General features: G+C 45.7%; 1 protein-coding gene across 1 annotated transcript; it reads right to left on the bottom strand.

The window, feature by feature from the left end:
* Positions 1-12,198: 12,198 nt before the first annotated feature.
* On the bottom strand, positions 12,199-26,854 carry ACAD9 (acyl-CoA dehydrogenase family member 9). The gene is made up of 18 exons (XM_054640326.2): positions 26,556-26,854; positions 24,934-25,027; positions 23,506-23,607; positions 23,225-23,331; positions 22,404-22,504; positions 21,654-21,732; positions 20,558-20,732; positions 19,899-19,972; positions 18,599-18,674; positions 17,853-17,923; positions 17,403-17,522; positions 16,636-16,764; positions 15,798-15,877; positions 15,147-15,273; positions 14,367-14,444; positions 13,737-13,865; positions 12,934-13,006; positions 12,199-12,487 (listed from the first exon to the last, which is right to left on the bottom strand). The coding sequence occupies exons 1-18, from the start codon at positions 26,712-26,714 to the stop codon at positions 12,387-12,389; spliced, it is 1,875 nt and encodes a 624-aa protein (XP_054496301.2). The 5' UTR covers positions 26,715-26,854; the 3' UTR covers positions 12,199-12,386.
* Positions 26,855-27,627: the final 773 nt, after the last annotated feature.

The raw sequence follows: 27,627 nt of genomic DNA, 5'->3' as shown, positions 1-27,627 counted from the left end.
TGAGGGTTCTGCTGCTGCCCAGAGCTTTCATTGGCCTCTTAATTGCTGGGCCTTGTCCTGGGGGGCCCGCTGGGGCTGCAGCCAGTGCTGGTGCCCACTGAGGCTGCCTGGCCCAGAGCAGCCCCAGGGGCACAGGGCAGAGGCACAGCAAGGTGGGGAGGAGAAAGAGCAGGGACGAGATTGCCCTTGGAAGGCAGAGGCGCTCTGGGGCCCGCTCCTGGCCAGGGAGCCTGCCCAGAGCCGTCCCCTGCTGGCCGGGGCCTTGAGGGACAGCTGTGCAGCTGGGCCAAGCTGCGCCAGCAGCTCCAGCCGTGCTGGGGAGCCTTGCCAGCTCTGGGCCCTGCTGTGCACGAGGCTCCCTGTGTGCCACTGGCAGCTGGGGCCTCAGCCACCTCCTCTCTCCACAGGAGCGCCTCTGCAGCTTCAGAAGAGGAGCCTAAAAACTCAGACAAAGTGCTCCCTACCTGTTATCCCAGCTGTCCACGTCTGCCCCTATCTGCCCTGCCGTGGCTGCAGCCCCATCACAAGGCCCTCCCAAAACCCACCCCTCCTAAACGAGACCCTCTGCCCCTGAGCCCCCTGGTCCTGTTCCCTGGCCAGAACTGAAGCTGGGCAGGCCTTTCGGCCAGGGGAGGGATTGACCCTTGTTTTATGTTCAAATAAAGAACTGGAGTTGTCGCAGCTCTGTCCAGGTGGTAGCATCAGCAAAGCCCACCCAGCAGCAGCACTGGCTGAGCTCCATGGCCAGGGGAATGGAGCATCTGGGACTGGAAAACACAGCTGGGTTGAGGGATATCCAATAGCACCAGGACTGGCCAGTAATAGTACTAAACTTGCAATAGGTGATGTGAAAGTAAAGGTACCTTATTATTGTCTTACTGTGTGTGAGAGAGTGAGTCTCACACCAAATCAGCCTCAACTTCCTGGGCAGGAGGGAAGGGGGGGCACTGGAAGGAGGAGTGTGTGACCCACAAAACAAGCCAGTGTCCCCCGGGTAGGTGGAGGCTGTGGCATAAGGTACAGGTGACCTGCACACCAGGCTATTGTTCCCCAGGCGTGTGAGGGGGCCAGGGCTAAAGAGCATCAGTGACACGCAGACAGCCCCACAGGTGAACGGGCACCAGAGGCCACCAGAGTCGGGGCCCTTCCAGGAGCCCCGGCCACACTGACACCTGGAGGCCAAACCCAAGGCGAGGGGGAAGCCACAGGGAGCCGCGATTCTCTGGCGACAGGGATCCACTTTGTGTCTCGAGGATGTGAAAGAACGTGTGAAAGTGAATGAGAAGTAAAAGCAAATGAATGTGGACGAATGGAAGTACATGTAATGTAGAAGCGTCGAGCCCGGGTTCAGCGTCGAGCCCGGGTTCGGCGCTGGCTGAACCTGGATCCGACCTCTATCGCATCGGACCCCCCCTCGTTCACGAGAGCCCCTTCTAGCGGGGCTGTTTTATACAGTTGATTGTGCCTGAGGCCAAGGAGTCCAAGGTTCTTTTGTAACTCTGCATATTCGTGGTTGGTTCTTTCACTGTGCACAGCTGGACAATCGCCGTCTCCTGGTCGATATAGGCGGCGTTGATCGAGTTCAGGGCAGCCACGTATTCACATGAATCTTCCTGGCGTCCCTGGCTATCTTGATCCATGTTATCAACAGGGTGATGATCGCTCTTAGGCCTCTTCCAAAGGCCCAGGATGGCGGTGATCATCGCGCTGGGTGCGTCTGTTCATAAGCTAAATGCCGATCGCTATCCTGCTGCCTTCAGGAATTTCAAAGTTTGAATAGAGCTCTGTCCCTCAGGCTGCTTGTGGTCAGAGACTGGTTTGGATTTCACAATCTTTATAAAATACATTCTTTGATAGCATGACTTACTTCTAACATATATTACAACATCTTTAAACAATATCAAAATCCCCTAAGAAAAAGCAATAAAAGAAAAACGGTTAAAGAAAAAGGCTGGAAACAAAATATTACTTATCCATTATAATTATCCATTCCCGTTTGTTCCCCCACCCGTTCGTGTCTGCACCCCCCCAGCCCCTGTGCCGGCTCCAGCACAGTCCGTCTGTCCCAGTCCGTCTGTCCCAGTCCGTCTGTCCCAGTCCGCCTGTCCCAGTCCGGCCGCTTGGCCCTCGGCCGCTCCGCTGGCCGTGCCAGGGGGTGGGGGTCTGTCCTGCCGTGTGCACCGTGGTCACCGCGCTGACCGCACCGAGGGGGGGTCCCGTCTGTCCCGTCTGTCCCATCCCAGCTGCCCTGACTCTGCTCGGCTCCCGCAGCTGCAGCCGGGGTCAGTCGCCGGCTTTGTCTCTGCCGGATCAGCCATGTGGGGCCGATCCACGCTCCAGCTCGGTCTGCACCGAAACAGCCCCTGGGGCGATCCCGGCTGCAGACCCCGCCTTTGGAGCACCCGCACCCGGAGCTGTGCCGATCCCCTCGGGCGATTCCCCCTGCAGACCCCGCCTTTGGAGCACCCGCACCCGGAGCTGTGCCGATCCCCTCGGGCGATTCCCCCTGCAGACCCCGCCTTTGGAGCACCCGCACCCGGAGCTGTGCCGAGTGCCGCCCGTCCTGCCCTGAGCTCCGTTCCCTTGGTAACCACAGCTCCGGCTGCTCAGGGGAACTCTCTAAAGCAATCACCTTATCGAAACCCTAAGAGTTCAGTTAAAAGTAAGCCCTCTCCTGATTCTTCCTAAAAATATGGGAGAAAGGCTATAGAAGATAAAAATCCAAAAAGAATGGGATAAAGGGATTAGTCTATTTCCATTAAGAGAGGTTCCCATAGGAGGAGGTGAACCGGGGTTTGTAAATGCCCCTTTGACTTCGTCCGAGGTCAGAAATTGTAAGTGTGAAAAACACCAATCACTTGTTTTTAAAATTTTAAAAGTTTATTAGTAATAAAATGGTTATTAAAATAGTAATACAATTAGAGTAATAATAATTTGGACAATTTGAATTAGGACAATAGGAGATAATAGAAACAAAGAGTTACAGACATCTGGGTACCTTTTTCTGGGCAGCATAAACCCGAAGAAGGACACATGTTAACAGAGGATTAACCCTTAAAAACAATAACCTGTTGCATATTCATACATCTCATACATGATGCATAAATTCCATTCAAACACAGGATTCTGTCTGGTCATCATCAACTTCTCCCTCTTAATCCGAACAGCGCCTTCGAGGCAGGAAGAAGTTAATTTCTTCTGATAAGAGGGCAATAAATTCTTTTTCTCTGAAAGATTTCAGTGTCCTGTGGTTGCTGTCTCACTGCGAGTCCTTTCTTTAAAAAAGGTATTCTACATAGCATACTTTCTGTTGTAACATTTTGTTATAACCTAAAACTATATTTACCACACTACTTAAGAGAATTAATACAGCATTACTTTCTAACACACATATAATATTCAATTTATATATTTGCGAAAAGCCAATCACAAAATACATGCATTTTTCACAGTAAGAAATAAATAAAAAGAATATTTGGAGGATCCTATAGGCATAACTGAACAATTAGACCAATTTTTAAGTGCAAACATTTATACTTGAGAAGAGATGCGGTCTATAATGAAAATAATATTTTCTCAGGAAGAAAGGCAACTAACCAGAGCAGCAGAAATAAAAGTTTGGGAAAAAAGATAATCCACAGGGACCCCCAGAGAAGACAAAACGCCAACTGTACCTCTTGAGTGGGGTAAAAAAATAATGAGGAGGGGAGGAAACACATGAATAATTAGAATAATTACATAATCAAGGGAATAAATGAGGCAGCATATCAAAGGCGAAATGCAAAAAACAAGGGTTTTAAGGGACAGCTTTTAGAGGGGAAACATACAGTGAAAGTAAGAGGGGAAAAAGGAGAAAGTTTTACAGTTCTGGTCATTAAAGATGTGGTAATTGAGGGGGAAGCTAAAATTTGGATGGGAGATGTCTTATTGGTCCCAGGGCAGGTAGCAACTTATTGGGGAGAGACTTACAAGTGCAATTAGGAATAGGGGTTATATCAGAAAATGGGAAAATGACAGTAGAGTTTTAAAATTAGGCCAAGAGGATGAAGCAAAAAATCAACAAGGAAGCTTGGGCTGGGAAGGAAATAGGGGAGGAGTAAATATTGACTCCATAAGGGTTACAATTGAGAGAGAAGATCATCCCATATGTGTAAGTCAGTACCTCATATCTTTAGAAGGATGGGAAAATTTGAGGCTGGTAAAAAAATAAAAACAAAACAAAAAAAAAAAAACCACCCAACAACTCTGAGACATTAGAACGTTATGTGTCTTCTCATAATATCCCTATTCTCCCACTAAAGAAGCCCAATAGGAACTTTTTTTTGGAGAAACTAAAGTTAAAATTAGAGAAGCTACTATATAACTTTTTAATTTTCTGGGGGGGAAAAGGATTAAGGGTATCAAAAGAGAAACTGGAATTTGTAGAACCAGAGGTAAAATATCTTAGACACTTAATAAATAAAAGTAGGTGGAAACTCAACCATGAGAGAATTGCAGGAATTTTATCCCTTCTCCCTCTTCAAAGAGGAAGATCAGAGAACTACTTGGATTATTGAAATTCTATAGATTATGGACTAAGGGGTACACACAGGCAGTAAAATTTGTGTATGAAAAATTGACAGAGGGAGATGATATAAAATGGACCAAGGAAGATATTGTTAAAAGAGTTGAAGTTAAAACTAGCCTAAGTACCAGCTTTAAGCTTACCCTTGTTAGAAAAATCCTTTATCATTTATACATAAATACAGAAAATGGAGTCGCTCATAAAATTTTAATTCAGGAGTAAGGAAGAGTAAAAAAACTAGTAGCTTATATATCAAAGATCTTAGACCCAGTAAGCCACAGCTAGCAGTATGTATTTAAGCTATAACAGCTACTGCAATCCTAGCAAAAGAAAGTTGTAGGCTTACTTTTGGAAGTAAACTAGTTGTGTGTACACCTTGTACCATCTGAGGTGTGTTGAATCAAAGAAAAAAGAAAGAAGAGAAGAAAGAGAGAAGTTGAAGTAGGGAGGTGGTTAGCAAACTCTGAGATGTTAGAGTGTAGGGTGATGATATCTTGGTGCTAGAAGAGAGCAGGAGTGTGAATGCGGGTTTTTTGCATGAAAGGCAGGGAAGCGTCTCAACACATGGTTGTTAGGAGGTTATTCAATGCCAAACTGGGGTCCAGAAAGGGTTTAGCAGAACGGGCCCTCCTTGAAGAGAAAAGAGGATAAGTTGACTAGAGAAAGAAAAAGAATGTCAGGAGCACCTGGGGACGCCAAGTTTGGGGTTGTCAGGGCTGGGAGGTGTCTGCCCGCTTCCTGCGAGCGGCGGGGTCTCGGGGGCTGCGGCAGGCACCGATCCATGGAGGTGACCCGGCGGCGGTGCTGGCAGCAGGGGACACAGGTTTGCCGGGCAGGAGCGCGCTGGCTCCGTGGCGGAACTGCCGGGGGGCTCCCAGACTGCCGGGGTCCCGAGTCCAGGATGGCAGCGTTGGCCCCGGTAAGTGGGACTAGAGAGAGAGAGAAGGAAAGAGAAAGAGAGAGAAGAAGAGAGAGAGGGGGCAAAAGAGACCCAAGGCTGCCCCCAGGGTCCCCCTGCCCGTGGCTGTTCTCCCCTGCTCCGGCCCTGCAGCGAAGTGGCAGCACCAGGGGAAGGGCGAAGAACAGCAGTGACAGCAAGGCCGTGAACAGAGGGAGAGGGGGCTAGCACTAAAAGATACAATCAAAGCAGAGATTGATGACTCTCCAAACCTCACAAAGTGGGTTGTTTTTCTAAAGTAAGAAGGTTTTTGTTTTGTTTGCTGTTAAAAAGAAGTTGGTTTTTTTTCTGAAGAATGGGTTTGTAAGGCTAAAACAATTAAATGTTGCCCAAAAAGTAAAAAGCAATAGATGTGATTCATCTTGTGTTAAAATCGGCCTGGCCTTTCTTATTTAACTAACTGCAACTCACAGAAAGAAGAATTTGCCTCTGCAGCTATTAGCACAGCTGGATAGAAGAAGAAGAAGAGGCTGCTGTGGAGAAAGCTTTTAGCTAAACCCAGAAAGTTTAGAAAAAAAGCAAATGGTAGAAGTTAATGCAGTATTGTCTTTCTTTTATTACTATGCTATTAAGAAGTCCTTTCCAGGTACTACTGAAACAGCAATCTGAACCATGGAAAGAGGATGAATTCATGCCAGCAGAATCAAAGGACTTGTGAAAGAACCTGAGGAATGGACTATCACATTTAAACTGGGTGATAACAAATTGACTTTCCAATGGGGACTGAGTGGTCATGGTTTGGGAAAACCCAAAAGATCCAAGAAATGTACAAAGAACAACATGTAATTAAGAAATAAGGCAACACATATCACTGGCTTCAAGCACTGCCTGAATAAAACATCTTGGGGAGGAATACTTCAGACAGAAGGATCAAGACTATTTTTGTATTCTGACCTTAGCCTGTGAATTGTACAGGGGAGAAGGGGAATTACCATCTCCATTAGTAAACTTTATTTGATTCATTCCAATACTGGACATGCTAGCTGGGTTATAAGTAAATGCTTGAATTGTGGGAATCATTAGTAATGTAGTTCACAAAATTTATGCTCTTATTGTAAGAAGTGTAAAGTAATAACTTTGTTTTGTGGATGGGAATTATTAGTGCCTGTTGAATGAGAGATACATGAGGAAACGGTAAGAGACCACAGTGAAAGGGTGTCAAAACCAATTTGCCTGGAAACTAGTTAAGAGAAAGTGACAAGGAAGTAGAGGGCAAGACCAGATTGGCCTCTGTATTTTGCCACCGAGAAGATCAAATACACCTGCTGTGGGTTGCAACCTCACGGGCATGGGAGGTGGGAGTACAAGCCATGCTGGAACTCTGTTATTCCTGTTTCTGTCACTCATTTGTTGTCTTTTCCCTTTCGGGATACCAACAAGACTGTGTCACAAATGCTACAGAAAGCATGGAAAGAAACCAAAGTTCCTCTTTTATTACACACACCTATGTCAACAGCCACTGTATAACCCATCCAAATTAAGAACCTGTAGGCAAAAAGGAGAAAATTATTGGATTACAAGAAACTTAGGAAAAAGAGGTAATAGATTTGGAATTGAATGTCCAAAAGGAGAGAGATGGATTAGATTTGGAATTGAATGTCCAAAAGGAGAGAGATGGATTTGTTTTACATTTAATCTTGAAGAGACAGTTCAAGATTTGGTAAAAAAACAAATAGTAAATGAAAAGGTAAAACCAGCACAGCAATTTAACTCTGTATTGACCCCAAATTATCTATTGAGTCGTATTACAAGACTCCAAGCAGTTATAGAAGTGATAGCAAATAAGGCCGCCCAGGCATTAGAGTTAATATCAAGTCAGCTAAGCCAAACAAAACCTGTAGTGTATCAGAATAGGATGGCTTTGGACTATTTATTGGCTAAAGAAGGGGGTGTTTGTGGAAAATTTATTATATCAGATTGTTGAAGATTGATGACCACAGAAAAGGCATTCTAGAAAAAGCAAAAGAAATCAAAGAAAAAAACCACATATAATAACCCAGATATCAGATATCTGTCCAAAAATTAAAAACAATGTTAAAACATAGCTGGTGGGGTAATGTACTAGAAGAAATTAAGATTTTTCATTTTATGTGTTACAACTGTTTTGATATTTCTTCCTTGTGTAATCCCCTGTTTTATTTTGCTAGCTGTTGTGGTTTGAGATAGTCCAGAAAATGTCAGTAGACAAGAAATATTGCTCAAGCCAAATGATTTACAAAGAATAAGAGTGGGGATTGTGAAAAATGCATGTATTTTATGATTGGGTTTTCGCAAATATTAAAATGAATATTATATGTGTTGTGTTAGAAAGTAATGCTACTACTCTTAAGTAGTGTGGTAAGTATAGTTTTAAGTTATAACAAAATGTTAAAATAGAAACTATGCTATGTAGGATACTTTTTTTTCCTAAAGAAAGGACTCGCACTGAGATAGCAGCCACAGGACACCTAAATCTTTCAGAGAAAGAGAATTTATTGCTGCCTCACACAGCCAGGGCGACGCCATTAGGCTTACGAGGAAGAAGTTGATGGTGACCAGACAGAATCCTGTGTTTGAATGGAATTTATGCATCATGTATGAGATGTATGAATATGCAACAGGTTGTTGTTTTTAAGGGTTAATTTTCTGTTAACGTGGGTCCTTTTTCGGGCTTATGCTGCCCAGAAAATGGGTACCCAGATGTCCGTAGCTCTTTGTTTCTATTATCTCCTATTGTCCTAATTCAAATTGTCCAAATTATTATTACTCTAATTGCATTACTATTTTTATAACCATTTTATTATTATTAAACTTTTAAAATTTTTAAAAACAAGTGCTCGGGCCCAGCAGGGAAGGGCCGCGGCCCTGGGCTCTGATGAGGCTGCTGAGCTCCACCCTGGCCCTGTGCTGCAGCCCAAGACATTTACAGCCAGGGCCGTGCCCTGGCCCACAGGAGGCACCCGGGGCTGCAACTGAGGCCGCGCCCTCTCCCACTCAAGGGGGCTGGCTCTTGCATGAAATGGGCCCTCAGCAAGGAGCTGCTGGGCCTCCTGGCTGTGTCCCTTTGTGCTCCCAGTGCTTCTGGTCTGCTTGGGCTGGGAAACTTGTCCATCATGCCTCTGTGTCTGTTTCCTGTCATTCCAATGCACAGCCCTTTCCCGCTGCTTGGCATTTAAATACTCGGATTATTTTATTGGATAATTTATACATTGCACTTCATGACATTAAATTGTGTTAATCAGACTCTGTCCCACCATGACTTTCTGGAACACATTTCCAAGCCTTCCAGCTGTAGTCCAAGGGAGTCTGTTTCTGTCTTGCATCACAAAATTGGCAGGGTTTTTTGCAAAGACAGCCCTTTAGAAAGGACTCGGTGTGTGCATTAACATCCAAGGGGCTGCTTTCAAAGACAGACAAAATCCCCATGAACAAACAGCAAACCTACCAAAAAACATATTTTTTAAACACTACTTTATTTGTAGCTCTTGTTTTTAGTGTTTTCCAGCTGGCCACCTTTTCCACTGCAGTGTCTTTCTTTGGACAGAAAAGCGCCCTTGCCAGATGATCTGACTTAACAAGGAAAACAGAACTCACACACAATGGATTTATGAAAGCTAAACATGGAGGTTCCCATTATCAGAATCATTATCATTGTATTTCAGTTTATTTTGATGTCAGATTGTTTTCAGAAGGGTGAGAACAGTATCTCAGATCCCCTGGGTGCCTTGGTGCCAAAGCCACTTATTATCTCTTCTTTCTTATTATCTGTCCTTTCTGTAGTTCTGTAGTTCCTCTGCCCATTTGTTGCTCTTGGATCTCTGCCTCCTTCACCCGATTCTTATCTTTTTCTGGATTTGTGGGGATTTTTGTGTTGGATTAGTTTTTTTTCTTAGTGGTTGTTTTGTTTGCCTGTTTTATTTGGTCACAGTTTTGCTGATGGTTTTGGGCTTTTTTTTCATTCACTTAACAGCAGAAATCAGTTTATGATTTGTATTGTGAAGTTTTGATAGACAGGTGTTGCACATGAAGGTTGTTTTTGTTTTTAAAGTCATCTCAGACACAGACCTTCAAGGCCCTGTGACTTTGAGAACTGAGTGCTCTCAGACAGTGAATTGTGCATGAATAGGAAACTTGTAGTTCCTGTCTGCATTACACATGACAAAATGAAAAGCAGTTGGAATGGTACCAATTCCAGCCTTTATTTTGCCTTCTTTTGCTGCCATGCATCAAACCGTGTCAGATTCATCAATGAACTCGGTTCTTCCAGGATGGGGTGTGCAAGGGTGATCCCTCAGCTCCTGTGTGGACCTGGTGTGCACCAGGCCAGAGATGTGACTGTCATCCATAGCCAGCCCCTGTCTGCAAAGAGAACAGGGAGCTGCAGCTCTGAGGAACTCAGGGCTTAGGGAGCAAAGAGCCCAAATCCCTAGTCTATAGCAGTTACTTGTCTGGAGTATTTACTGCTGAGAGATTTTGGTCTTCCTGCCCAGAGCTGGAAAACAAGAAGCCTGGCTGTTTGCTTTAGCTGTGAAGCAACTCTTCTCAACAGGTTCCAGCTCTGCTGCTTGTTTGAATTAAAAGCAAAGCAAAACTCTTCTGTTGGTCACATCAAACAAAATAAGTTTCATGAGTCTGTGAAAGGCATAAGAGTGTAAAAATGATTCCATTTTCTAATACTTACAGTCTTCTAATTCAGCCATGGGATAACTAGGCCATCATTCACTATATCAAATAAGTGGAAAAAGCATTGGAAAAGAAGTTTTTTTTTAACTAAGTTTAGAAAAACTGAATTAATTTCATAAAGAAAACCATGCAGTAAAAATACAGTAGGTTAAGCTTCTCAAAGCCCTTTGGTAATGGAGCCCTTAACACCAGTCATGTGCAGTGCAGCCTCAGCTGTCCCTTTGAGGCCAGAACTGCCAAGGCTCAGGACTGGGATGAGCCTTCACCCAAAACTGGCTCCAAGACTGATTGGGAATCAATCCAGAACAGGGCTCACACAAAGAGCAAAGTCTCAAGGCCAAAGCCAAACCTTCATCAGGTTGGATTTCTTTTAACACTGAACTGGAGCAAATTTGCTTATCCTGCAAGAGCACTGTTGCCATGAAACTTTACATGAGCTACTCAATAAGCAGGGTCCTGTCCTGAACTGTGCTGCCCAAACACTGTTGAGAAGTTGCTCTGCCTCTGCCCTGTGTGCCTGGGGCTGCTCCTGGCCAGGCAGCCTCAGTGAGAGCTTATGTCAAGAGAAAGGGCTCATGAGTGACCTCTTCCCACATGGACACTGATTATTTGGTCAGGAAAGGCACACAGGGAACTTGCCTCCACCATGCCCTACAATCTTCATACTGTCATTCACCAGCTTTTCCATATAAGCCATGTCATGATCCCAATCTAGAAGAGAGCAAAGACCAGACCCATTTCCATGGTGTGCTGGGATCCCCCTCTGCCATAGTGAACTGGGCACTGCAAGGGGGTTGGGTAAGGCTGTGGGAGCCAGATGTCAATGGAGAAGGCCAAAGCTGCACAGGGGCCTGGGGAGCTCTGGGCTGGCTCCTGGCCACTCTCCACCCTCTTTGCAGGCCCTGTGACACATCCCTGGAGAGGAAACAGGGGCTGCCCAGGGCCCAAGGAGGCTCTCTCCCTCCCCCAGAGGAAACCCTCCCTAAAGGCCTGGGGAAAACCATCCCCAGCGCTTCCCGGGGAGCAGGGAGCGCTGTCCCGGCAAAGGGGAGCCAGGCTCCCGGCTCACCTGCTCGCCGCGCTTGCAGCGGAGCAGCCTGGGCAGCCCTGGCAGGCAGGGCCACGGCCAGGAGGAGCAGGAGGAAGAGGCGCAGAGCAAGGGCCATGGTGCCTTGCCCTCTGCCAGTCCCTCCAGTCTCACTGTGACAAGTGCCACATTCCCTCCTGTCAGCAGCTTCCCAGCTGGAAGTTTGGCACCTTGGGGAGGCCATGGCTAACACAGGCCTTTGGTTTCATAGGAAAGGTGGAACCTTTACTTCACCATTTGTTCTTCATGTGCAATTTAAGGCTCTGCTTCCTCTTGTGGTCCTCAAAGAACAATCAATAAAAGCGGGGGGTAAAACCACCCAATCTCTTCAATGTTTGGATATGCCAAAGGAAACCTTGAGGAGCACAGGGTGGGTCTGTGCTGCCTGACCAAGCCAGAGGCCTTCCATGATGGAGCGGCTGCCTCAGTGCACAAGGTGAGAGCTGGAGATGCCACCACTCTGGACTTGTGTAATGCCCTGGACACATCAGCCCTGCCCAGCATCCTTGTCCCTCCTTTGGTGAGCTGTGGATCTGATGGAGGCACAGTTTGGAGAATGAGGAATTGCCTGGCTGGTCACATCCAGGGGATTGTGGTCAATGGCTCAGAGGCCCGATGGACGTCAGTGACCAGTGGTGTCCCTCAGGGTGACAGCAAAACCTCCCTGGACACTGGCAACTCAGTGTCCTGATGGTGCTGCTGGACAAGAGAGTTGGAGGTGCCTCCAAAACAGAACTGTTCTGATTGCCCAAGTCTTTCAGACTTGCTCAGTGAAGGAGCAGCTGACTGAAGCGCAAAGATACTGAGAAACCACACAATCCCTTCCCTGGGAAGAAACATCTCCCCATCCAAACCTCCCCTGTCTTTATCCAGCTCCAAGAGGAACAGACATATATATACATATATCTATCTATCTAATCAAATAACTTCAGCTTAAAATAAAATATCTTTATTTATCCTTTTCCTATGAAGTAGTGGTTAGAAAGAAGTTTTATTTTATACAGTTACATTTACTAAAGAGATTAAATAACAGATGCTTTTAATGTATTAAACACTGGAACTGCAGCAAATTCCTCCCTGACTGACATTCATGAATGCCTGCTGTCAGGGAGGGATCAGAAGGTCCTGTCCAGAGGGTGGGAGCAGATGTATGCCCTCTTCTCCAGGATCTGCTTTGCTGCTTTTTTAATGGAATCATCCAAGTTTTCATCGGCATCTATGGAGAAACAGAGAAAAATCAACGAAGGGACCATAAAGAGGTGTTGTATATTTCTTTCAAGAAGTGTTTTTGAGTACAAATGCAAGAGTGAGTGCCAGGAAGAAACTGAACATTCTCTTCTGAAAAAGATTGATTATTACGGACTGAGCTTCGGAGAGCCAATGCGCAGCTGGTCAGTACTTCCCAAAGAGTCCAAATCCCTCATTTCTATCAGTGACTTGTCAGGAGTATATACATAAAATATAGATTTTATATTGTTCAATAAAGAACCCTGGCTGTTTGCTTTAGTAATGAAGTGAAGACTCTTCTCAACAGGTTCAAGCTCTGCTGCTTGTTTGAATTAAAAGCAAAGCAAAACTCTTCTGTTGGTCACATCAAACCCAACTTCTTTTGATCACAGTCTGAAAGACAGAAGAGTGTAAGAATTATTTTATAGTACTTACATTTTTCTAATTGAGCCATGGCATAATTATTCTTGAAATACGCTTCTGTGCAGAAGATATTTGTAAGAAGCACCTGGAAAAGGAGTAAAACTGAGTTAAAAAATAGTGAATAATTTCAAAGAGAAAACCATGTAGAAAAAATACAGTAAGTTAAGCTTCTCAAAGCCCTTTGATAATGGAGCCCTGAACCCCAGTCATGTGCAGTGCAGCCTCAGCTGTCCCTTGGAGGCCAGAACTGCCAAGGCTCAGGGCTGGGATGAGCCTTCACCCAAAACTGGCTCCAAGACTGATTGGGAATCAATCCAGAACAGGGCTCACACAAAGAGCAAAGTCTCAAGGCCAAAGCCAAACCTTCATCAGGTTGGGTTTGTTTTAACACTGAAATGGGGCAAATTTGCTTGTCCTACAACAGCACTGTTGCCATGAAACTTTACTTGAGCTACTCAATAAGCACTGTCCTGTCCTGAACTGTGCTGCCCAAACACTGTTGTGCTTATGTGTTATTATTAATGATTATATGGAAAGAGCTTGGGAAGAACTGCATGGTGCTAAAAGATTTGAGAGAAAGTGCAAAGTTGTGGTGAGGTTCTAAATGTCTGTGTATGTGTTAAAAAAGTATTTTAAACATGGTGAGAATGTGCAGCTCAACAGGCAGAGCCCCTGAGAGGCTCCTGCACTCTGGCAGGTTTAGCCACATTCTGCTGCACTTTTATGGGAGTTTGCTATAATTCCCCAGAGATGCAGCCTGCCTGCTCCCAGGAGCACAGCCTGAGTGGGAATGGCTGCTGCTGAGGGACACTCACCTCGTGGTCATGGTTCCTGAGCCCGATGCTGATGGAGCGGCTGGCCCGGGAGATGGCTGCAGTCATTGCATACAAATTAATCACCACATCTGCCACTCTCTTCAGCACCAGCTGCTCCTCCACTATTGTCTGCCAGAGGGAAAATCATTATCAGCTTGTGGTTTGTCAGAACTTCAACCAAATTCAAAACTTCAACCAAATATCACTGTCCATACTTCGTGTTTAGGTCCAGCTTTATTTTGCATAAACCGGTTCTAGCCTAGGTCAGAAATTTTCATAGTTAGTTTTGGGCTTACTAAGCTTCCCCTTTTAACAGTCTGCTTGTAAAATTGTAATACTGATGTGTGCCTTAAACTACATTGCTAAACGCCTGCAGCAGCAGGATTTGTGCTTATATGAGAAGAAAAAAACCAATTCCCTGAGGGTGCTGGTGCTTTGGTTTTGGTTCTAACAATGTAACTTTTCCATTACACTGAGGTACAGAATGTCAGTGTGTTTTCTCACACCCAGTGAGAATGTGTCATGTGAAGGAAGTGCTGGTCCTGCCATACTCAGTCCTCTGCAGGCTCCAGTGGGGCCCCAAGGATAAACTATTCAGTAACAAAAACAACAGACAAAATAAATAGTTACCTTGCCAAACCTACTTAGCAGGCCCCTGACTGTAGTTCCAAAATAATAAACGTTTTCTTCAAGTTTCTTGGCATTGTCCTGTAAAACAGAACACAAAATAGAACAATTTGAGTAGTCTTATAACAGAAAAGCAACATACTCCCACCCTATTTAAAGAGGACACTGGATTTTCTCTTTTTTAACATTTATCCACGTTGCTGCTGAAAGCCAGACAGGCACTATTCTTTCTCTCAAACATCCATTAAAATTTTCTGGAATTTACTCTTGGTAACTTTCAATATAGGCTCATGCTGACAAAAGTAACTAACAGAACACCCCATGAAAAATATACCTTATCTTTTTGCTATTAGCAGAACATTCATTTTTGGTCATAAAAACCTTTTCCTAAGTGATTAAGCAAGTATGTGTATGTGTAATTCAGAGAAATTCTTACCTGGAACTCTGTTTCAATTAAACAGGAAAAACTCCTCTTTTGTAACTAGCCTTACAACAAAGGGCAGCTAATACAGACATTTTAATAGGGTGAAGGCTCAATTTATACAAATTATCTAAATGGATCTAAACCTGGATTTGGTATAAACACAGGCTTAGAGCAGCCTTCATCTTCTCTTGATACCTGGACAATAACTGTAACATCCTACCCTGTCATGGTGCCAACACCTGCTTACCCTGGAAAATCTCACTGCCCCTAAGCACACATATTGGTTTGCAAAACAGGAGATGAAATTGTGGCAAGCAGCAAAGGGAACAAACACGAGAGCTCAGCAGAGAGGCCCTTACCTGGAGGCTGGGGTGCACCACCCCATGGTCACCTACAAGCCCCAGATCCACCTTCCTGCCCAGGCTGTCCTGTAACCTGGTCAGGAACTCCCCCAGTGCCACTCCCACGTTTCCTTTCTTGATTGCTCTGAAATGTTGGGGAAAGAATGGCTGTTAAAAAAATTCCAGGAGGTTCAGACACAACCAGTTGGAATTCCAAATGCTTTAGCAAAATGCCTGCAGCTTGTCCATGAATGACCAAGTCCTGAACCATTATTGCATTACTGTGATGTATGAAGAACAACTGTGGACCTTAAGAGTCATCAGCTGCTCTCAAAGACACCCACAAGGAATTCCAGAGACCAGTACTCAATATGCACAATGCAGCTGTTGTGCCAATACAACTTCATTCAGACACAAAATATTCATTCCTGTCTTGAAAGAAATAATTACAGCTTGTGTAAAAGTCCAAGATAAAATGCATTAAATGCTACAACTCCTAAATCTATGAACCATCCCATTAAAAAGACAAAGAGCCCCTGTAACACTGAACTTTTACAGACAATAAATATAAAATCCTGCAGGTTTTCCCTGCAGTTTCTTCTCTCATCTATAAAGTTACCTGATTCTGTTTAGTTTATTTAAAACTATTAACAATAAATAAGAACATACTTAATTTTGTCAGTTAAGATCTTCCCTGCATGCTGCATCCCTGTCAGTGCAATGTACATTCTCAGGATTTCATTGGTTCCCTGGAAAAAGCAGAAGAGAAAGTGAGACAGGTGGGTAACCAGAGTTTACAACAGTGAGTGTTTTCCAAGCAGGTCTGTTGTGCCCCTGTGCCCTTCCCACTGCTCCAGTATCACATGTTGACTCTCCCCACGCATTAACTGCTGCCTTTTGCTTCATCTCAGTTTTAATTCTGATTTCATGGGGCATTGCAGAAGTTGAGCCCCTCATCATTAAACACACAAATATACCCCAATGAAAAAGAAACCAGACTAAATGCATTTTGATTAAAAATGTTGTGCACTGTTCCAGTGAAGGAACATTTCAATAGCTGTAGAACTGCTCAAAATGAGCTGAGTTAAAATCAAGCCTGGCAATGACTCTGATGTGCTCACGATGGGTCACTGACAATCCAGCTTGGAAAGAGAACAAGCTTCAGAACCAACCCTTCTTTTAATGTAAACGCCCCTCAGTAAGTTAATTAAATGTCTAAGTTGATCTTTTATGAGTTTCCCTGCTTCACTTGTGAGAAGCACACAAGAGGAAAGGTCACTGCTGTAACTCACACTGTGGTCAGTCTGTAAAAGCCATCACAGCTCATTTTACTATGGGAACTACTATTGATATTCCAAAGAAAACAAAGTTAGTCCTGCAGTCTTACTGTTCCAGACTTTGCAGCTGAAGGAACAAAGTCCTGATCAATGAAACCTTCAGGTTTCTGCTCACCTTCATAGGAGGTGTGAACTGCAGTTTGCAGTGAAAGGGGGATGCTGGTACTCGCCTCAAAGATGAGCAGGATCCTGGTGTCCCTGAGGTAGCGCTCGTAGGGATAATCCTTCATGTAGCCAAGGCCTCCAAGGATCTGCAGAGCCTCACTCACACAGGCCCAGGCACCTTCAGAGCTGAACACCTGCCATGGAACAGGGTTTGACCAGCAGTGAGCGAGCAGATAATAAATCAGCAATAAACACAGGATGCCCTGCTCTGGGGTTGTATCCACAGGACACTGCTGCAGTGTTTTCTGTGTGTTCCCCAGTCCTGGAACTGTGTCCCTGCAGCTCAGGGGTTTGCCAAATTCAGTGATGCAACGCACAGGGCACTCTCCAAAAAGGCACATTCCAGGGACAGGGGCAGCCCCACACGGGCAGAGCAGCTGAGCTGCTTGGCTGGAGCCCAGAGCAGGAGTTTTCTGCAGTGACCATGAGGGACACCCTGGCAGCCACAGCCTGGATATTCCAAAGGTTTGTTGTGCCACCAGCTCCCTGAGAAAGCTGGCACAGCAGCAGCTTGGCCAGGCTGGCAGCTGGAGTGTAACTGAGTGTCCCTGTGCTTGTGTGAGGCCTCCTCAGACCCCAGCTCAGGGGCTGTGACATTCCCAACCTGCTCCCTGCTGGTTTTGTTTTGCACAAGTGTGAGCTTGTGGGATACAGACAGAACAGTATCTGTCATTTCACCTGGCTGCAGGGCTTCTCTCATCTGTCTAAATGCAGCCCTGAGCTCTCAGCCCTCTGCAGCCTGAACACTGAGCCCCTGGCCAGCCCTGGGTACCTTGACCATGGCAGCCTCCACGGAGCAGTCAGGGAAGCCTGGCCTGTCCATCATCCCTGCAGTCAGGTAAGCCATGCTCTCCATCACGTAGGCTTTCACAGCCATCAAACAGAACTTCTCCTGCCACACAGCAACAGGAGCAATCATACAGAAATTCAGATGCAAAAGTCCACAATCAACCTTCAAACTTCAAAAAACCTGCAGTTTTTATACGTTTTACATCATCAAATTAATCAATCAATAAAAAGCACCACTTTAAAACAACAATAAATAAAAAATACTTTTATACATTTCTCATTCTGGACATTTAAAAGATCAGCGTACAGAAGTCAGCACCAGGTTCAGACAAATTTCTAGCAAATCCTTTAAACCAGTAGAGCCAAAATACCCCCAATGCAATCTATGTCCTGGCACTTAGCACAGAGATTTAGGTGTTTCATATTTTGTTACCTGAATTAATCCAAACTGGCTGAGTTTCTTATTGAATTGTTTCCTGGTGCAAGCATACTCTGATGTCAGCTCTTTAAAGAAAGAAGAACAAATCAATCTCAGAGGGGCTGTGACAGACCATTCCAGCTGCTGGTGTCCTTCCCTGGATGGTGACACTCCAGTCTATGCCCAGGAGCCCCCTGGCTGTTCCAGAAGCAGCACTTTGTGAAAATCACCCTGACACTGATGGTGTTGATCAAGTCTGGGACCAGCCTGTCAAAGGCTTTTGAACCAGAAATGGGAACTTGTATTCTTAGGGAAGCCATCAGTTTTGGTGCTAATTGATTAGAGAGACTTCTGTTACTGTTTTGGCTAATTATTGGCAGAAAGCAGTTTTACTGTGTGCAGCTTTGAGCCAGTTATTCAGGTGAGAGGTTCCAGGGGAGATTACACCTTCTAAAAGCAAATAGTACAGAGGTTTTTTTTCTTGGGAAGAACATTTTACCTCAGGGAAGTCCAACAGAGGCACCCACTCTGTGAACTGAACCTACACTGTACAAAAAGGAAAAAGACCTTTATTGCAAAACCTCTACAAGCAGCCTTTTAACAACTATTTTTCAAAACCATATTTGAGTGTTTTAAAGATTTCAAAGCGTGTTATGACAAGGTCAAGACTCCTGTTCCCACTCTGAATGTCCTGCATGATCTGCCTCAAGCAGAGCAGTTTCTGCTGGCACCCAGCCATGCAGAGCACCCAATTCACCCACCTATCAACTTCTTAATCATTCCAGCAGATGCACTGCCCATGCTAAATCTTCCACTGTTGAGGATATTCATGGCAACCTGGGAAGAAACAGATGGGGTTCAGGCCACATTCTCCTAAGGCCATGCTGGTCACTGCTTCCTGCTTCAGTGTTCCCTGGATTTCACTCCTCACTGGGACACACTGCCAGTCCTGGAAGTGCCCTCACATCAGCCACCACAGCTCCCAGCATCCCAAGGAAAATGCTTCAAAACTGGGCTTTTCCTGCCATCCATTATATCCAATTTTATATCTGAAGTAGATGATCCAGTGACTTGGAAATAATCTCTATTCTAATTACATGAAGGCAAAATGTAGATAAAAATGCATTTATCTGCAGCTGGTAAACAACATTCCAGCTGGACAGCACTGTTCCAGTTTATCACATGAAGAAGAAAACCACAATATTTCTCCCTGTAGCTGACCTGTCATGGCTGCTCTCTGCCTCAGATGCCTTTCAGCAACACATCACAGAAGGGACAAGAATGGAGGTGTAGAAATGAAATACAGACCAGTAATGTACAAAAATAGATTTTGGAGTCTGGTGTCTGTAGTGTTGTTTCTCAACATGGGTGACTCAGGTCAAAGCCTGTTAGGAAAGAAGTCACTGTCCTACATTTGTAACTTGTCAGGAAGACACCATAACAATCTTCTTTTAATCTCTCCTACATTAAGGGAAATTATTTCATTTAGCATTTAGGCCTGGACTTGCCGGCTACAGCAGGAGCAGGAAATGGAGAAGGAGTAAGAGCAGTTTTGCAAATCCCCAGGTCACACTCTCAGAGAAAGGTTACACAGCAAGGCCACCTGTGGTTTTCTCTCCTGGGGTCCTGCCAGCATTGCCTTGTGCCACAGTGCAGCCCTGGAGAAGCAGCTGCCAGCCAGGGCACCTTGGGGCTGGGCATGCCTCCAGCACTCCCTGTGGCACTCACTGCTCTGTCCCCTTCCCTCATGCTGCTGTGGAACCAGCACAGGACGTGTCCCCCACTCAGTGCAGAAGGGCAGCTGAAGTCACTCCCTTTTCTGAGGGGATACCACCAAAAACAACCAAAAGCCCAATAAGAAGAGAAAAACCACAGAAATCTGAGGTGATGGCACACTGTGCACTGTCCAGTGACACCAATTCACAGATAGTGGGGGAATCTGTCCTCCTGTACCCTGCAGTGTGGCAGTGCTCACACCACCCACGAGGAAACTTCAGCACAGGGGCAAACAGCCTCCTTCAGGCTTCTACAAATCACCAGTAGCTATTCTCCACTGCTTACCTTAAATCCCCCTCCAACTTCTCCAATTACATTCTCTATAGGCACTTTGGTGTTTTCAAAATGTACTTCACAGGCTGAAACACAGAATCAAATGACAAATATGACACGGAAATATTTAAAAGATATTCAGGAGCTTAAGTCACTATTTGTAGCAAGAAATGAAGTCTTCCTAATGGATTGTTTATGACAGAATTATACATGCTTTGCCAAAGAAGTGAGAATGTGGGAAAAGGCTGTAGTTGACATCAATTATTGAATATTAAAAATGTTATGAATATACACTATGTAAACAGAGAACTACAGTTTGGTCTTTATTTTTAGTTCTAAGGAACTGACTGAACAGTCACCAAGATGGTGAAAAGATGCAATCATTACAAAGCTTAGAAGAGCTGAAGAAAGTGGACTTCTAGATAAAATCTATTGTCACTGAATCTCCTGAGTGATTTCTTTCACTGCACAGTGAACTAACTCCTCAAAATGGATTTCTTATTTCAGACCCTACGTAAGGAAGGACTCCTAGGAAAAGCCAGCTAAAGAAACATGAACTTAACTGTAACATGGAATAGGTATTGATCTGCCTCTGAATTCAGATGATCCAACCAAAATAAAACCTTAAACTATTAAAACAATTTCTGCTAAGAATTGTAGGTGGTTCTTACTGTTGGAGCCTCGAATGCCCAGTTTATCCTCGGGCTTGCCGTGGGTGACGCCGCCGAAGTCCCGCTCCACGATGAAAGCAGTGATTTTATCCTTCACCTGCCCGTCCTTGTCCACAACCTCTGTCCTGGCAAACACTGTGAAAATACTGGCCAGGCCACCATTGGAGATCCAGACCTGTTTTCAGAGAGGGAAGATGTGTAAGAAATGTAACTGTGCTGATTTTGTGAGCACAGCTCTCCAGGGTTTTGAAACAGGCTGAGCAAAGAACAGAGTGCTGAAAAAATTGCTGCTCCTTCCCTTCAGTTCTAATGAGGGTGAGCACATTTCTGAGGAGAGCTGACCACACATGCTAAGTTTAGAGCAACTTTAAAACCAGAATGTAGTATCAATATGCATTAAATTAAAATCCACTGTGCATTTCCACAGAAGCTGGTACCTCCTGCTGCTGATGGCACGTGAGAGATACAGGGGCAATGCAGACTGCACAAACCCTGTGCCCAAAAGTCAACTCTGATGAGAAATTCTCTGATCAGCCTCTCCCCCAGGGTGGGTTCTCTTCACACCACAAATGGATCAACAACTACAGATCAAGTCTGCAATGCATCCAATACTGCTGAACCCAGGACATCTCTGATTTCTTCAAAACTGGCTTTTGTCACTGTTTCTTTTAACAGAAAAGTTCCAAGCAGCCCTATTTCTAATTAAATATCAAGTTTTCTTTTAAAATCCAGCCTGAAGAATGAAGAGATGCCAAATACAGGTTTAGGTTTCCTTTTACCTAAGCTGTCATGGAGGGGGCTGATTTACCAACTAACCAAGCCTCCCTGAAACTGAGCACACAAGTGGGCAATAGAGAAGGAACCTGGGGTAGTTTTCTATTTTTCTTACCAGGAGTTTAATGCAGGAGTTTAATTCTCTAACAATAATTTTCTGTTCCTTTTGTGCCTAAACCAACAAGGGTTATCTTTTTGGCAGGGTCATTCTCCTCTAGCTTGGAAACCTCCCAATTCCATACTGATGCAGTATGGAATCAGTAAGGACACTTCCTACACTTGGAACAATCCCCTTTCCTGTTCCCAGTCTGTGAGTGGGTACCTTGGAGCCATTTAACAGGAAGTGTTTCCCATCTTCACTCAGGGTTGCTCTTGTCTGAATGGATGCAGCATCACTCCCACTAGGAAACAAACAAGTTATTAATGTTCAAAGAAGTAAACATGCTTTAAAAAACCAAAACTGCATATTCCCCCTCTTCCCATTCTGTGAAAAGGAGGTGGTCTTAAATAGCAGTATATCAATTTTAGCTTTTAACTAACACAGAAGCTCACTAGATTGAACAGCTCTAAAAGTTACCTGAGGGGACCTTTCTTCTCATTACCATGTTATCAGGGTTATGACCTGACCAGAATGTGCAGAATGCCACAACAGCAACATTTTGGAGCTACACTTTGAGCTATGTGAACACACAATGAGCCTCTCATTTAAATGACACCAAAAATTCTTCCTTTTGGTTTTGGTAGCTCCTTCAAACTAGGCTTTTATATTTTGAATAAGAACTGAAAGCATCCTAGAACAGTCACAGCACATTATTTCTGACATAGCACAAAGCATCCTTTCAATTCATGGAAGAAATTAAGTACATGAATTCCTGGGATGGGAACAAAAAGAGTCAGGGATTTCATGGACACTGCCAAAACCAGCACACTGGGGAAAGAGTAATTGGAATGTTTCTTTAAAAACTAAAACTAAACCCCAGATGTATACACTGAAGGCATGGGTCCCAACTAATGAAGATTCAAGGTCAGCAGCAATGCAGCTAAGGCAGGGAGGCACTGTGGGCAGCAGCACCTGCCAGGCTCGGTGAGGCAGAAGGCAGCAATGTGCTCCCCCGAGGCCAGGCGGGGCAGGTACTTGGCCTTCTGCTCCTCGGTGCCAGCTATGAGGATCCCCTGCAGAAACAAGCACAGGAAACTTTGCAGCACCAGCCTGTGGGAAAAGAGAGGGAGCTGAGAAGCTCCAGCATGTTCAGAAAGCTTCACCTGCAAGTATTATGGCACAGCAAGAGACAGTTTAATAAACATCAGACTGTATTATTTTTCAGTCGATAAAATATTTTTTCATTAGCATTCTGTGCTCAATTCCACGAGGAATTTTCTCTTGCTATAACACACTGAGTGTGGTTTCAAGCTTCTTTCTGCCATCCACCCACCATTAAAAGGTAAAAACCTATGGCTGTATTCAAGTTCAAAATTGACACACTTGCTCTCAGATGAATTATCTCCTCTAGGCCCCTCAACACATAGCCCCAGCCAACCAAAGTTGCTCTCTTCTGAATTCTTTCCTTCCTCATCACCTGAGCCTCCCTGATACTCTTAACTCAATTCTATTTATTCTAGCTACTTTAAACAAGTTTGGTCAATAGAAAAAAAACCCAACAACTTGGACTCATATAAAGTAGTTTTCCTAAGAATAATTAACCTAATAGTAACTTTCTTATCTGCTTCCTATCCAGCCTTTCTGTCTCACACTGAACCAGTGGCAGAGGCTGCTGGGGACACCAACAACCTGATTTATGCTTCCTCAGTAATTCTGATTTGCTCCCTCCAAGCCCCACATTTTTCACTTCACCTTTTCCATGCAGAATCCTGGCCCCAGAGCAGCAGCATTACCTTCAGCCCAATGGCCTGATGAGCTGCCAGGGTCACAGCAATGGAGCCATCCAGGGAGGTGATTTCTCCCAGACGTGCATACATGGTATTCGAGAGGCCCAGACCACCTGGAACAGGCACCAGGTATTATTTTAGTACATTTTTTGTGCCACTCTCCCCCCAAAAAAATCCATTTCAAATACAGAAATACAGGAATGCAGCAGCTTTAACTGGAGAGCTACAAAAGCGGCACAAAATGCACTCCTAAAGGCTCTGGGTGTTCTTCTGTGGCATTTACTCACCATATTCCTCTGGAATCTGCATGCCAAAGAGACCCAGGTCCTTCAGTCCTTGTAAGGTTTCAGGTGGGATTTTTGCATCTTGATCGATTTTCTTCGAGTCCACTAAAATACATAATTTTTCTCATTTAACACTGTGTTTCTCAGTGTGGGAGGCTGCAGGATTCCCCCAGCAGGGCCAAGGTCACTCATGAGACTTCTCATCCCCAGCTTCCCAAGAATTTCTTCTTTCTAGCTTCGGCCTGACTCTCCTGTTTGTCCTCAGAACATTCAGGAAAAAGACTTGGAAGTGGGAAAAATCCAGCATTTATTTCATTTTCTCAAACATTTCTACTGGTTCTGCATGCCAGCAGATTCCAAGACTGTAATAAGCAAAGCATTTCCAGGATTTTCTATCTGAACCAAGTCTAGGTAGTGAATACAAGAAAAAAAAAACAACATAAATGAGGTAATTAGAAAACCTTGCTCTTAGGAGTTTTTAGATTCTTGGGGGATTAAGAGAGCTGTTCTGTACCAGGGCAGTGAAAACAAACAGGAATCCTATTTTCTCCAGTCTCTATAATTTGACCCTTTTATTCCTCCCCTAAACATCAGGCTGTTTACTCCACAAATCATGTTCCCCCACAGAGCCAAAGAATTAAAAAATGTAATTTGAATAAATTCTTTATTTACTGTCACTGAGCAACACTAAAATTTTACAGTTAAAATCACCTGGATCTCACAAATTGTGACATGTGACAATCACTGGCTTCTCCAATCTCCTGCAGTGTTTGGAAAACCTCTGTCAATGGGAAGTCTGAGACAATGCTGTTTAACTGCCCCAGAAATCGCTGTCTGTGCAAACCAATATTCTGCAATTGCTCTGGAACTGGTTTATCCATGGCAGCACTAATGGAAGGAACACCCTGCAATGCTCTCTGGAATGCAGATGGGTAATAAGGCCTTTCCCAAACAGAATTATTACTCTAATGCTGAAAAAACCAGAACTGCTTTTGATTTTTCATAACTCCTCAATGAGCCAGCATTTTTTGAGTATCTCTGCTGCATCCTGCCACAGTCAGCTTTAGCAGAGCAGGACAGTTAAAAAGTTCTAGGAACCAGAACTAGGAAAAAAAATCACAATACATGAAGTGGTTAGAAGCACAATTCAGCTGAGCTAAAAACAATTTCAAATCCTATCTTTATCCCAGAATTATTTTACATCCTTGGTTTTTTTCCTGTTTTGGAGACTTAATTCTTCTGATCAGCACCCAAATACTCCCCAAAAAAGCCATAAATGGACACGCTACAGAATCAGCATCACTATGTGAGCAGCAATAAATGCATAAACTAAATTAAATGCTTTAAGTATAATAATCTTATTTAACTGCTATAGCTAAATCATTTTGTAATCACTAAATCACTTGCATGGATAAAAACACAATAATATACCTTCCTCATTGAAGAACTTTTCAACAGGTCCCACAAACTGGTTGATTTCTGCCAGTTCTTCATTGCTAATTTCTGGGTAAGGAAAAACTTCTTCCTAAAATGGGAGAATTATTTAATAACTCTTAATACAAGAACCATGTAGTTGAAATAAAAATCATGGGAAATATGCCTTGCAAAGACTGTAAAACACTGTGCAAATTAAGAATTGTGGAAAATGCTCTGAAACAGAAACAGAACTCCCCAGGACCCAACTTTATTACACACCAAAACCAGACCAGAGGGTGTTACGTGAACAACAGAAACATGAGGGAGAAATTGAGAGATCTTTTAAGAACTACAAAGACCCAAAAATCCTTCATTGCCCACAAGCTTTAACACTATTTAGGGATTGATAAAAAATGAGTTGGGATTGATAAAAAATGAGTTTAATGTTTACAAAGCTCAGCCTGTGAACACTGTCCCTTGCAAACACCCAGCACTTTTCACCTGTAATGCCTCAAGGACAAAGGTGAGTGAGTCCCACCACTCCTTATCATCCCAGGGTGTTCTGGCCATGAACTGGGAGCAGCATGGCCTGACAGGTTTGAATTGGTAAAAAAATCCAGGCAAGGAGTGGAAGGCTATGTGAGAAGCACACTTCTGATTTTTACTGCCTTTCCCCTTTCAAACAAAAGAATTTATCTCTGTTCACAGAAATCTGTTCATGGTACACTGAGCAATATCAGCGTCAAAAATTCAGGACCTGGGGCTAGAGGTTTTCAGAAAGCTGTTGTATTGAAATTTGAGAGAAAAAACACCCCAGACATATCTGAAGAGGGGTTTAACACAGTGGAGCCTGAGTGCTGCCTGCTGTAACACCTTATCTGACAAGCTCTGTTGCAGGAGACTTCACTGCCCAACTCATTTCAGTGTATTTGAATTATTCCTTCTTTTCATTTACTTCACCCTTCAATCTCTGATAAATGCACACTCTAAGCCTTGCAGTAACAAACTCTGCTTAATACAGCGCTCTGCCCTAGACTTAAACTTCTTTGTCCAGTTAAAGGCACCACAAGACCTTCAATCTTTCCTATCAAACCTGTAGGCAGAGATTTATGTGAAGCCTCGATCCTTCAAGTACAACCAGAGGATGAAGCGGTCCAGGTTTAGCGGTGTGCCCAGAGAGGGTGCACAGTGCCACGCGTGTTTGCAGGGCCTGCGGGGCTGGCAGGCACAGGGGGCTGCGGCTGAGCCCCGCGCTTGGCGTCATGGCTGTTTGGGTCACTCTGAGCTCCATCGCGGGTTTTGTGTGCAAAGGGTCCCTTCAGTTAACCCGGCTCCAGCTGAGGGGCACCGGCACACACGGAGACGCCTCCCGTCCCTCCGTGCCAGGGCAGGGAGCTCTGCAGGGACCCACGGGCTGCGGGACAGCCAGGCCGGGGCCGGGCCCTGCCGTGGGCGCACACCAAGGCCCGCAGCCCCGGGCTGAGATGAGCAGCAGGAAAAGGCCCTGGCGGTGGTGCGGACGAGCCCAGGCGGGCGATGCCCCCGGTCTGTGCCAGCCCCGCCGCCCGCCGGTGAAAGGGCAGCGACCCCCGGGCACGGCCGGCCCCGGCCCGCCCCCCGCACGCCCGCGGACCCACCTTGTGCAGGGTGCCGAGGAACAGCTCCTTGGCGAAGGCGCGGCGGGGCGCGGCCGTGCGCAGGCCGCGGGCTGAGGGGCCGGCCCGGGGCCGGGGCTGGGGCCGGGGCTGGGGCCGGGCGGCGCGCAGGGCCCGCAGCAGCAGCAGCACCGCGCTCATGGCCGCGCTCGGCGCTCCGTGCTCCGTGACGGCACCGCCGAGCGCCCGGCCCGCCCCGGGGCGGGACACGGCCCCACCGCCCCAGCGTCCCAGCGCCCCACCGGGCGGCGCTTCGCTCGCAGCGACCGCGGGGACGGGACACACCCAATGAGGGCTCGTCTGACCCGGCCCCGCAGCCCCAGGGCCCCACGGGGCGGCGCCTCGCTCGCAGCGCCCGCGGGCTCGGCAGCAACGCCGCTCACGGCTTCTCCCGCCCGGTGCCGGGCCCGGGTCAGGCCCCGGTGCCCTCCCCTCCCCTGTCCGGCAGCTCCTGCCTGAGCCGCACGATGCCACCGGGAAACAGCTCTTGGTGCAGCCAGGGACCTTTGAGTCGCCTTCCTGAGGCGAAAGCAGCGGCGCAGGCCAGGCGGGGAGCAGCACCACAGGCAGGGATCGCTGCATGCCCGCCTGGAGCTGCGGGACACGCTGCGCTGCAAACCGAGCGCGTGGAAATCGCCCCAAAAATCTCCTAAATGCGAGCATAACTCCCCCTGCTGTGTGTGTCAGGAGCCGGAGCAGGATGGTGCGGGCAGCTCCAGCCCTCCCCTGAGCGGCCCCGCACTCCTGCAGCCCTTTCCACACATAAATAAGCGTCAAAGTCCTATCTGCTCACTGTGCCCTGCGGTGAGCGCTGCCCTGCGCCGAGCGTCCCCTCACCTCCTTCGCTTTTCTCTGGCAACAGGTTTTGCGTTTTTTTAAAACCTAGGTGCCAAAGCCGTGTGAATTTACTGATATTCAGTGAAATAAGCTGCTCCCCTTCCGTGCGAGAGGTCACGGTCAGGTCTGTGGCACCGCCACCCCACAGCCGCTGCCTCACCTGCAGGTGCCTGGGACTCCTCACCGACACAAGGGCTTTCTGCGTGCTAAGCTTCGT

The sequence above is a fragment of the Agelaius phoeniceus genome, chromosome 11, assembly GCF_051311805.1.
Source record: "Agelaius phoeniceus isolate bAgePho1 chromosome 11, bAgePho1.hap1, whole genome shotgun sequence".
Lineage (NCBI taxonomy): Eukaryota > Metazoa > Chordata > Aves > Passeriformes > Icteridae > Agelaius > Agelaius phoeniceus.
This window is presented reverse-complemented; position numbering and strand designations above follow the sequence as displayed.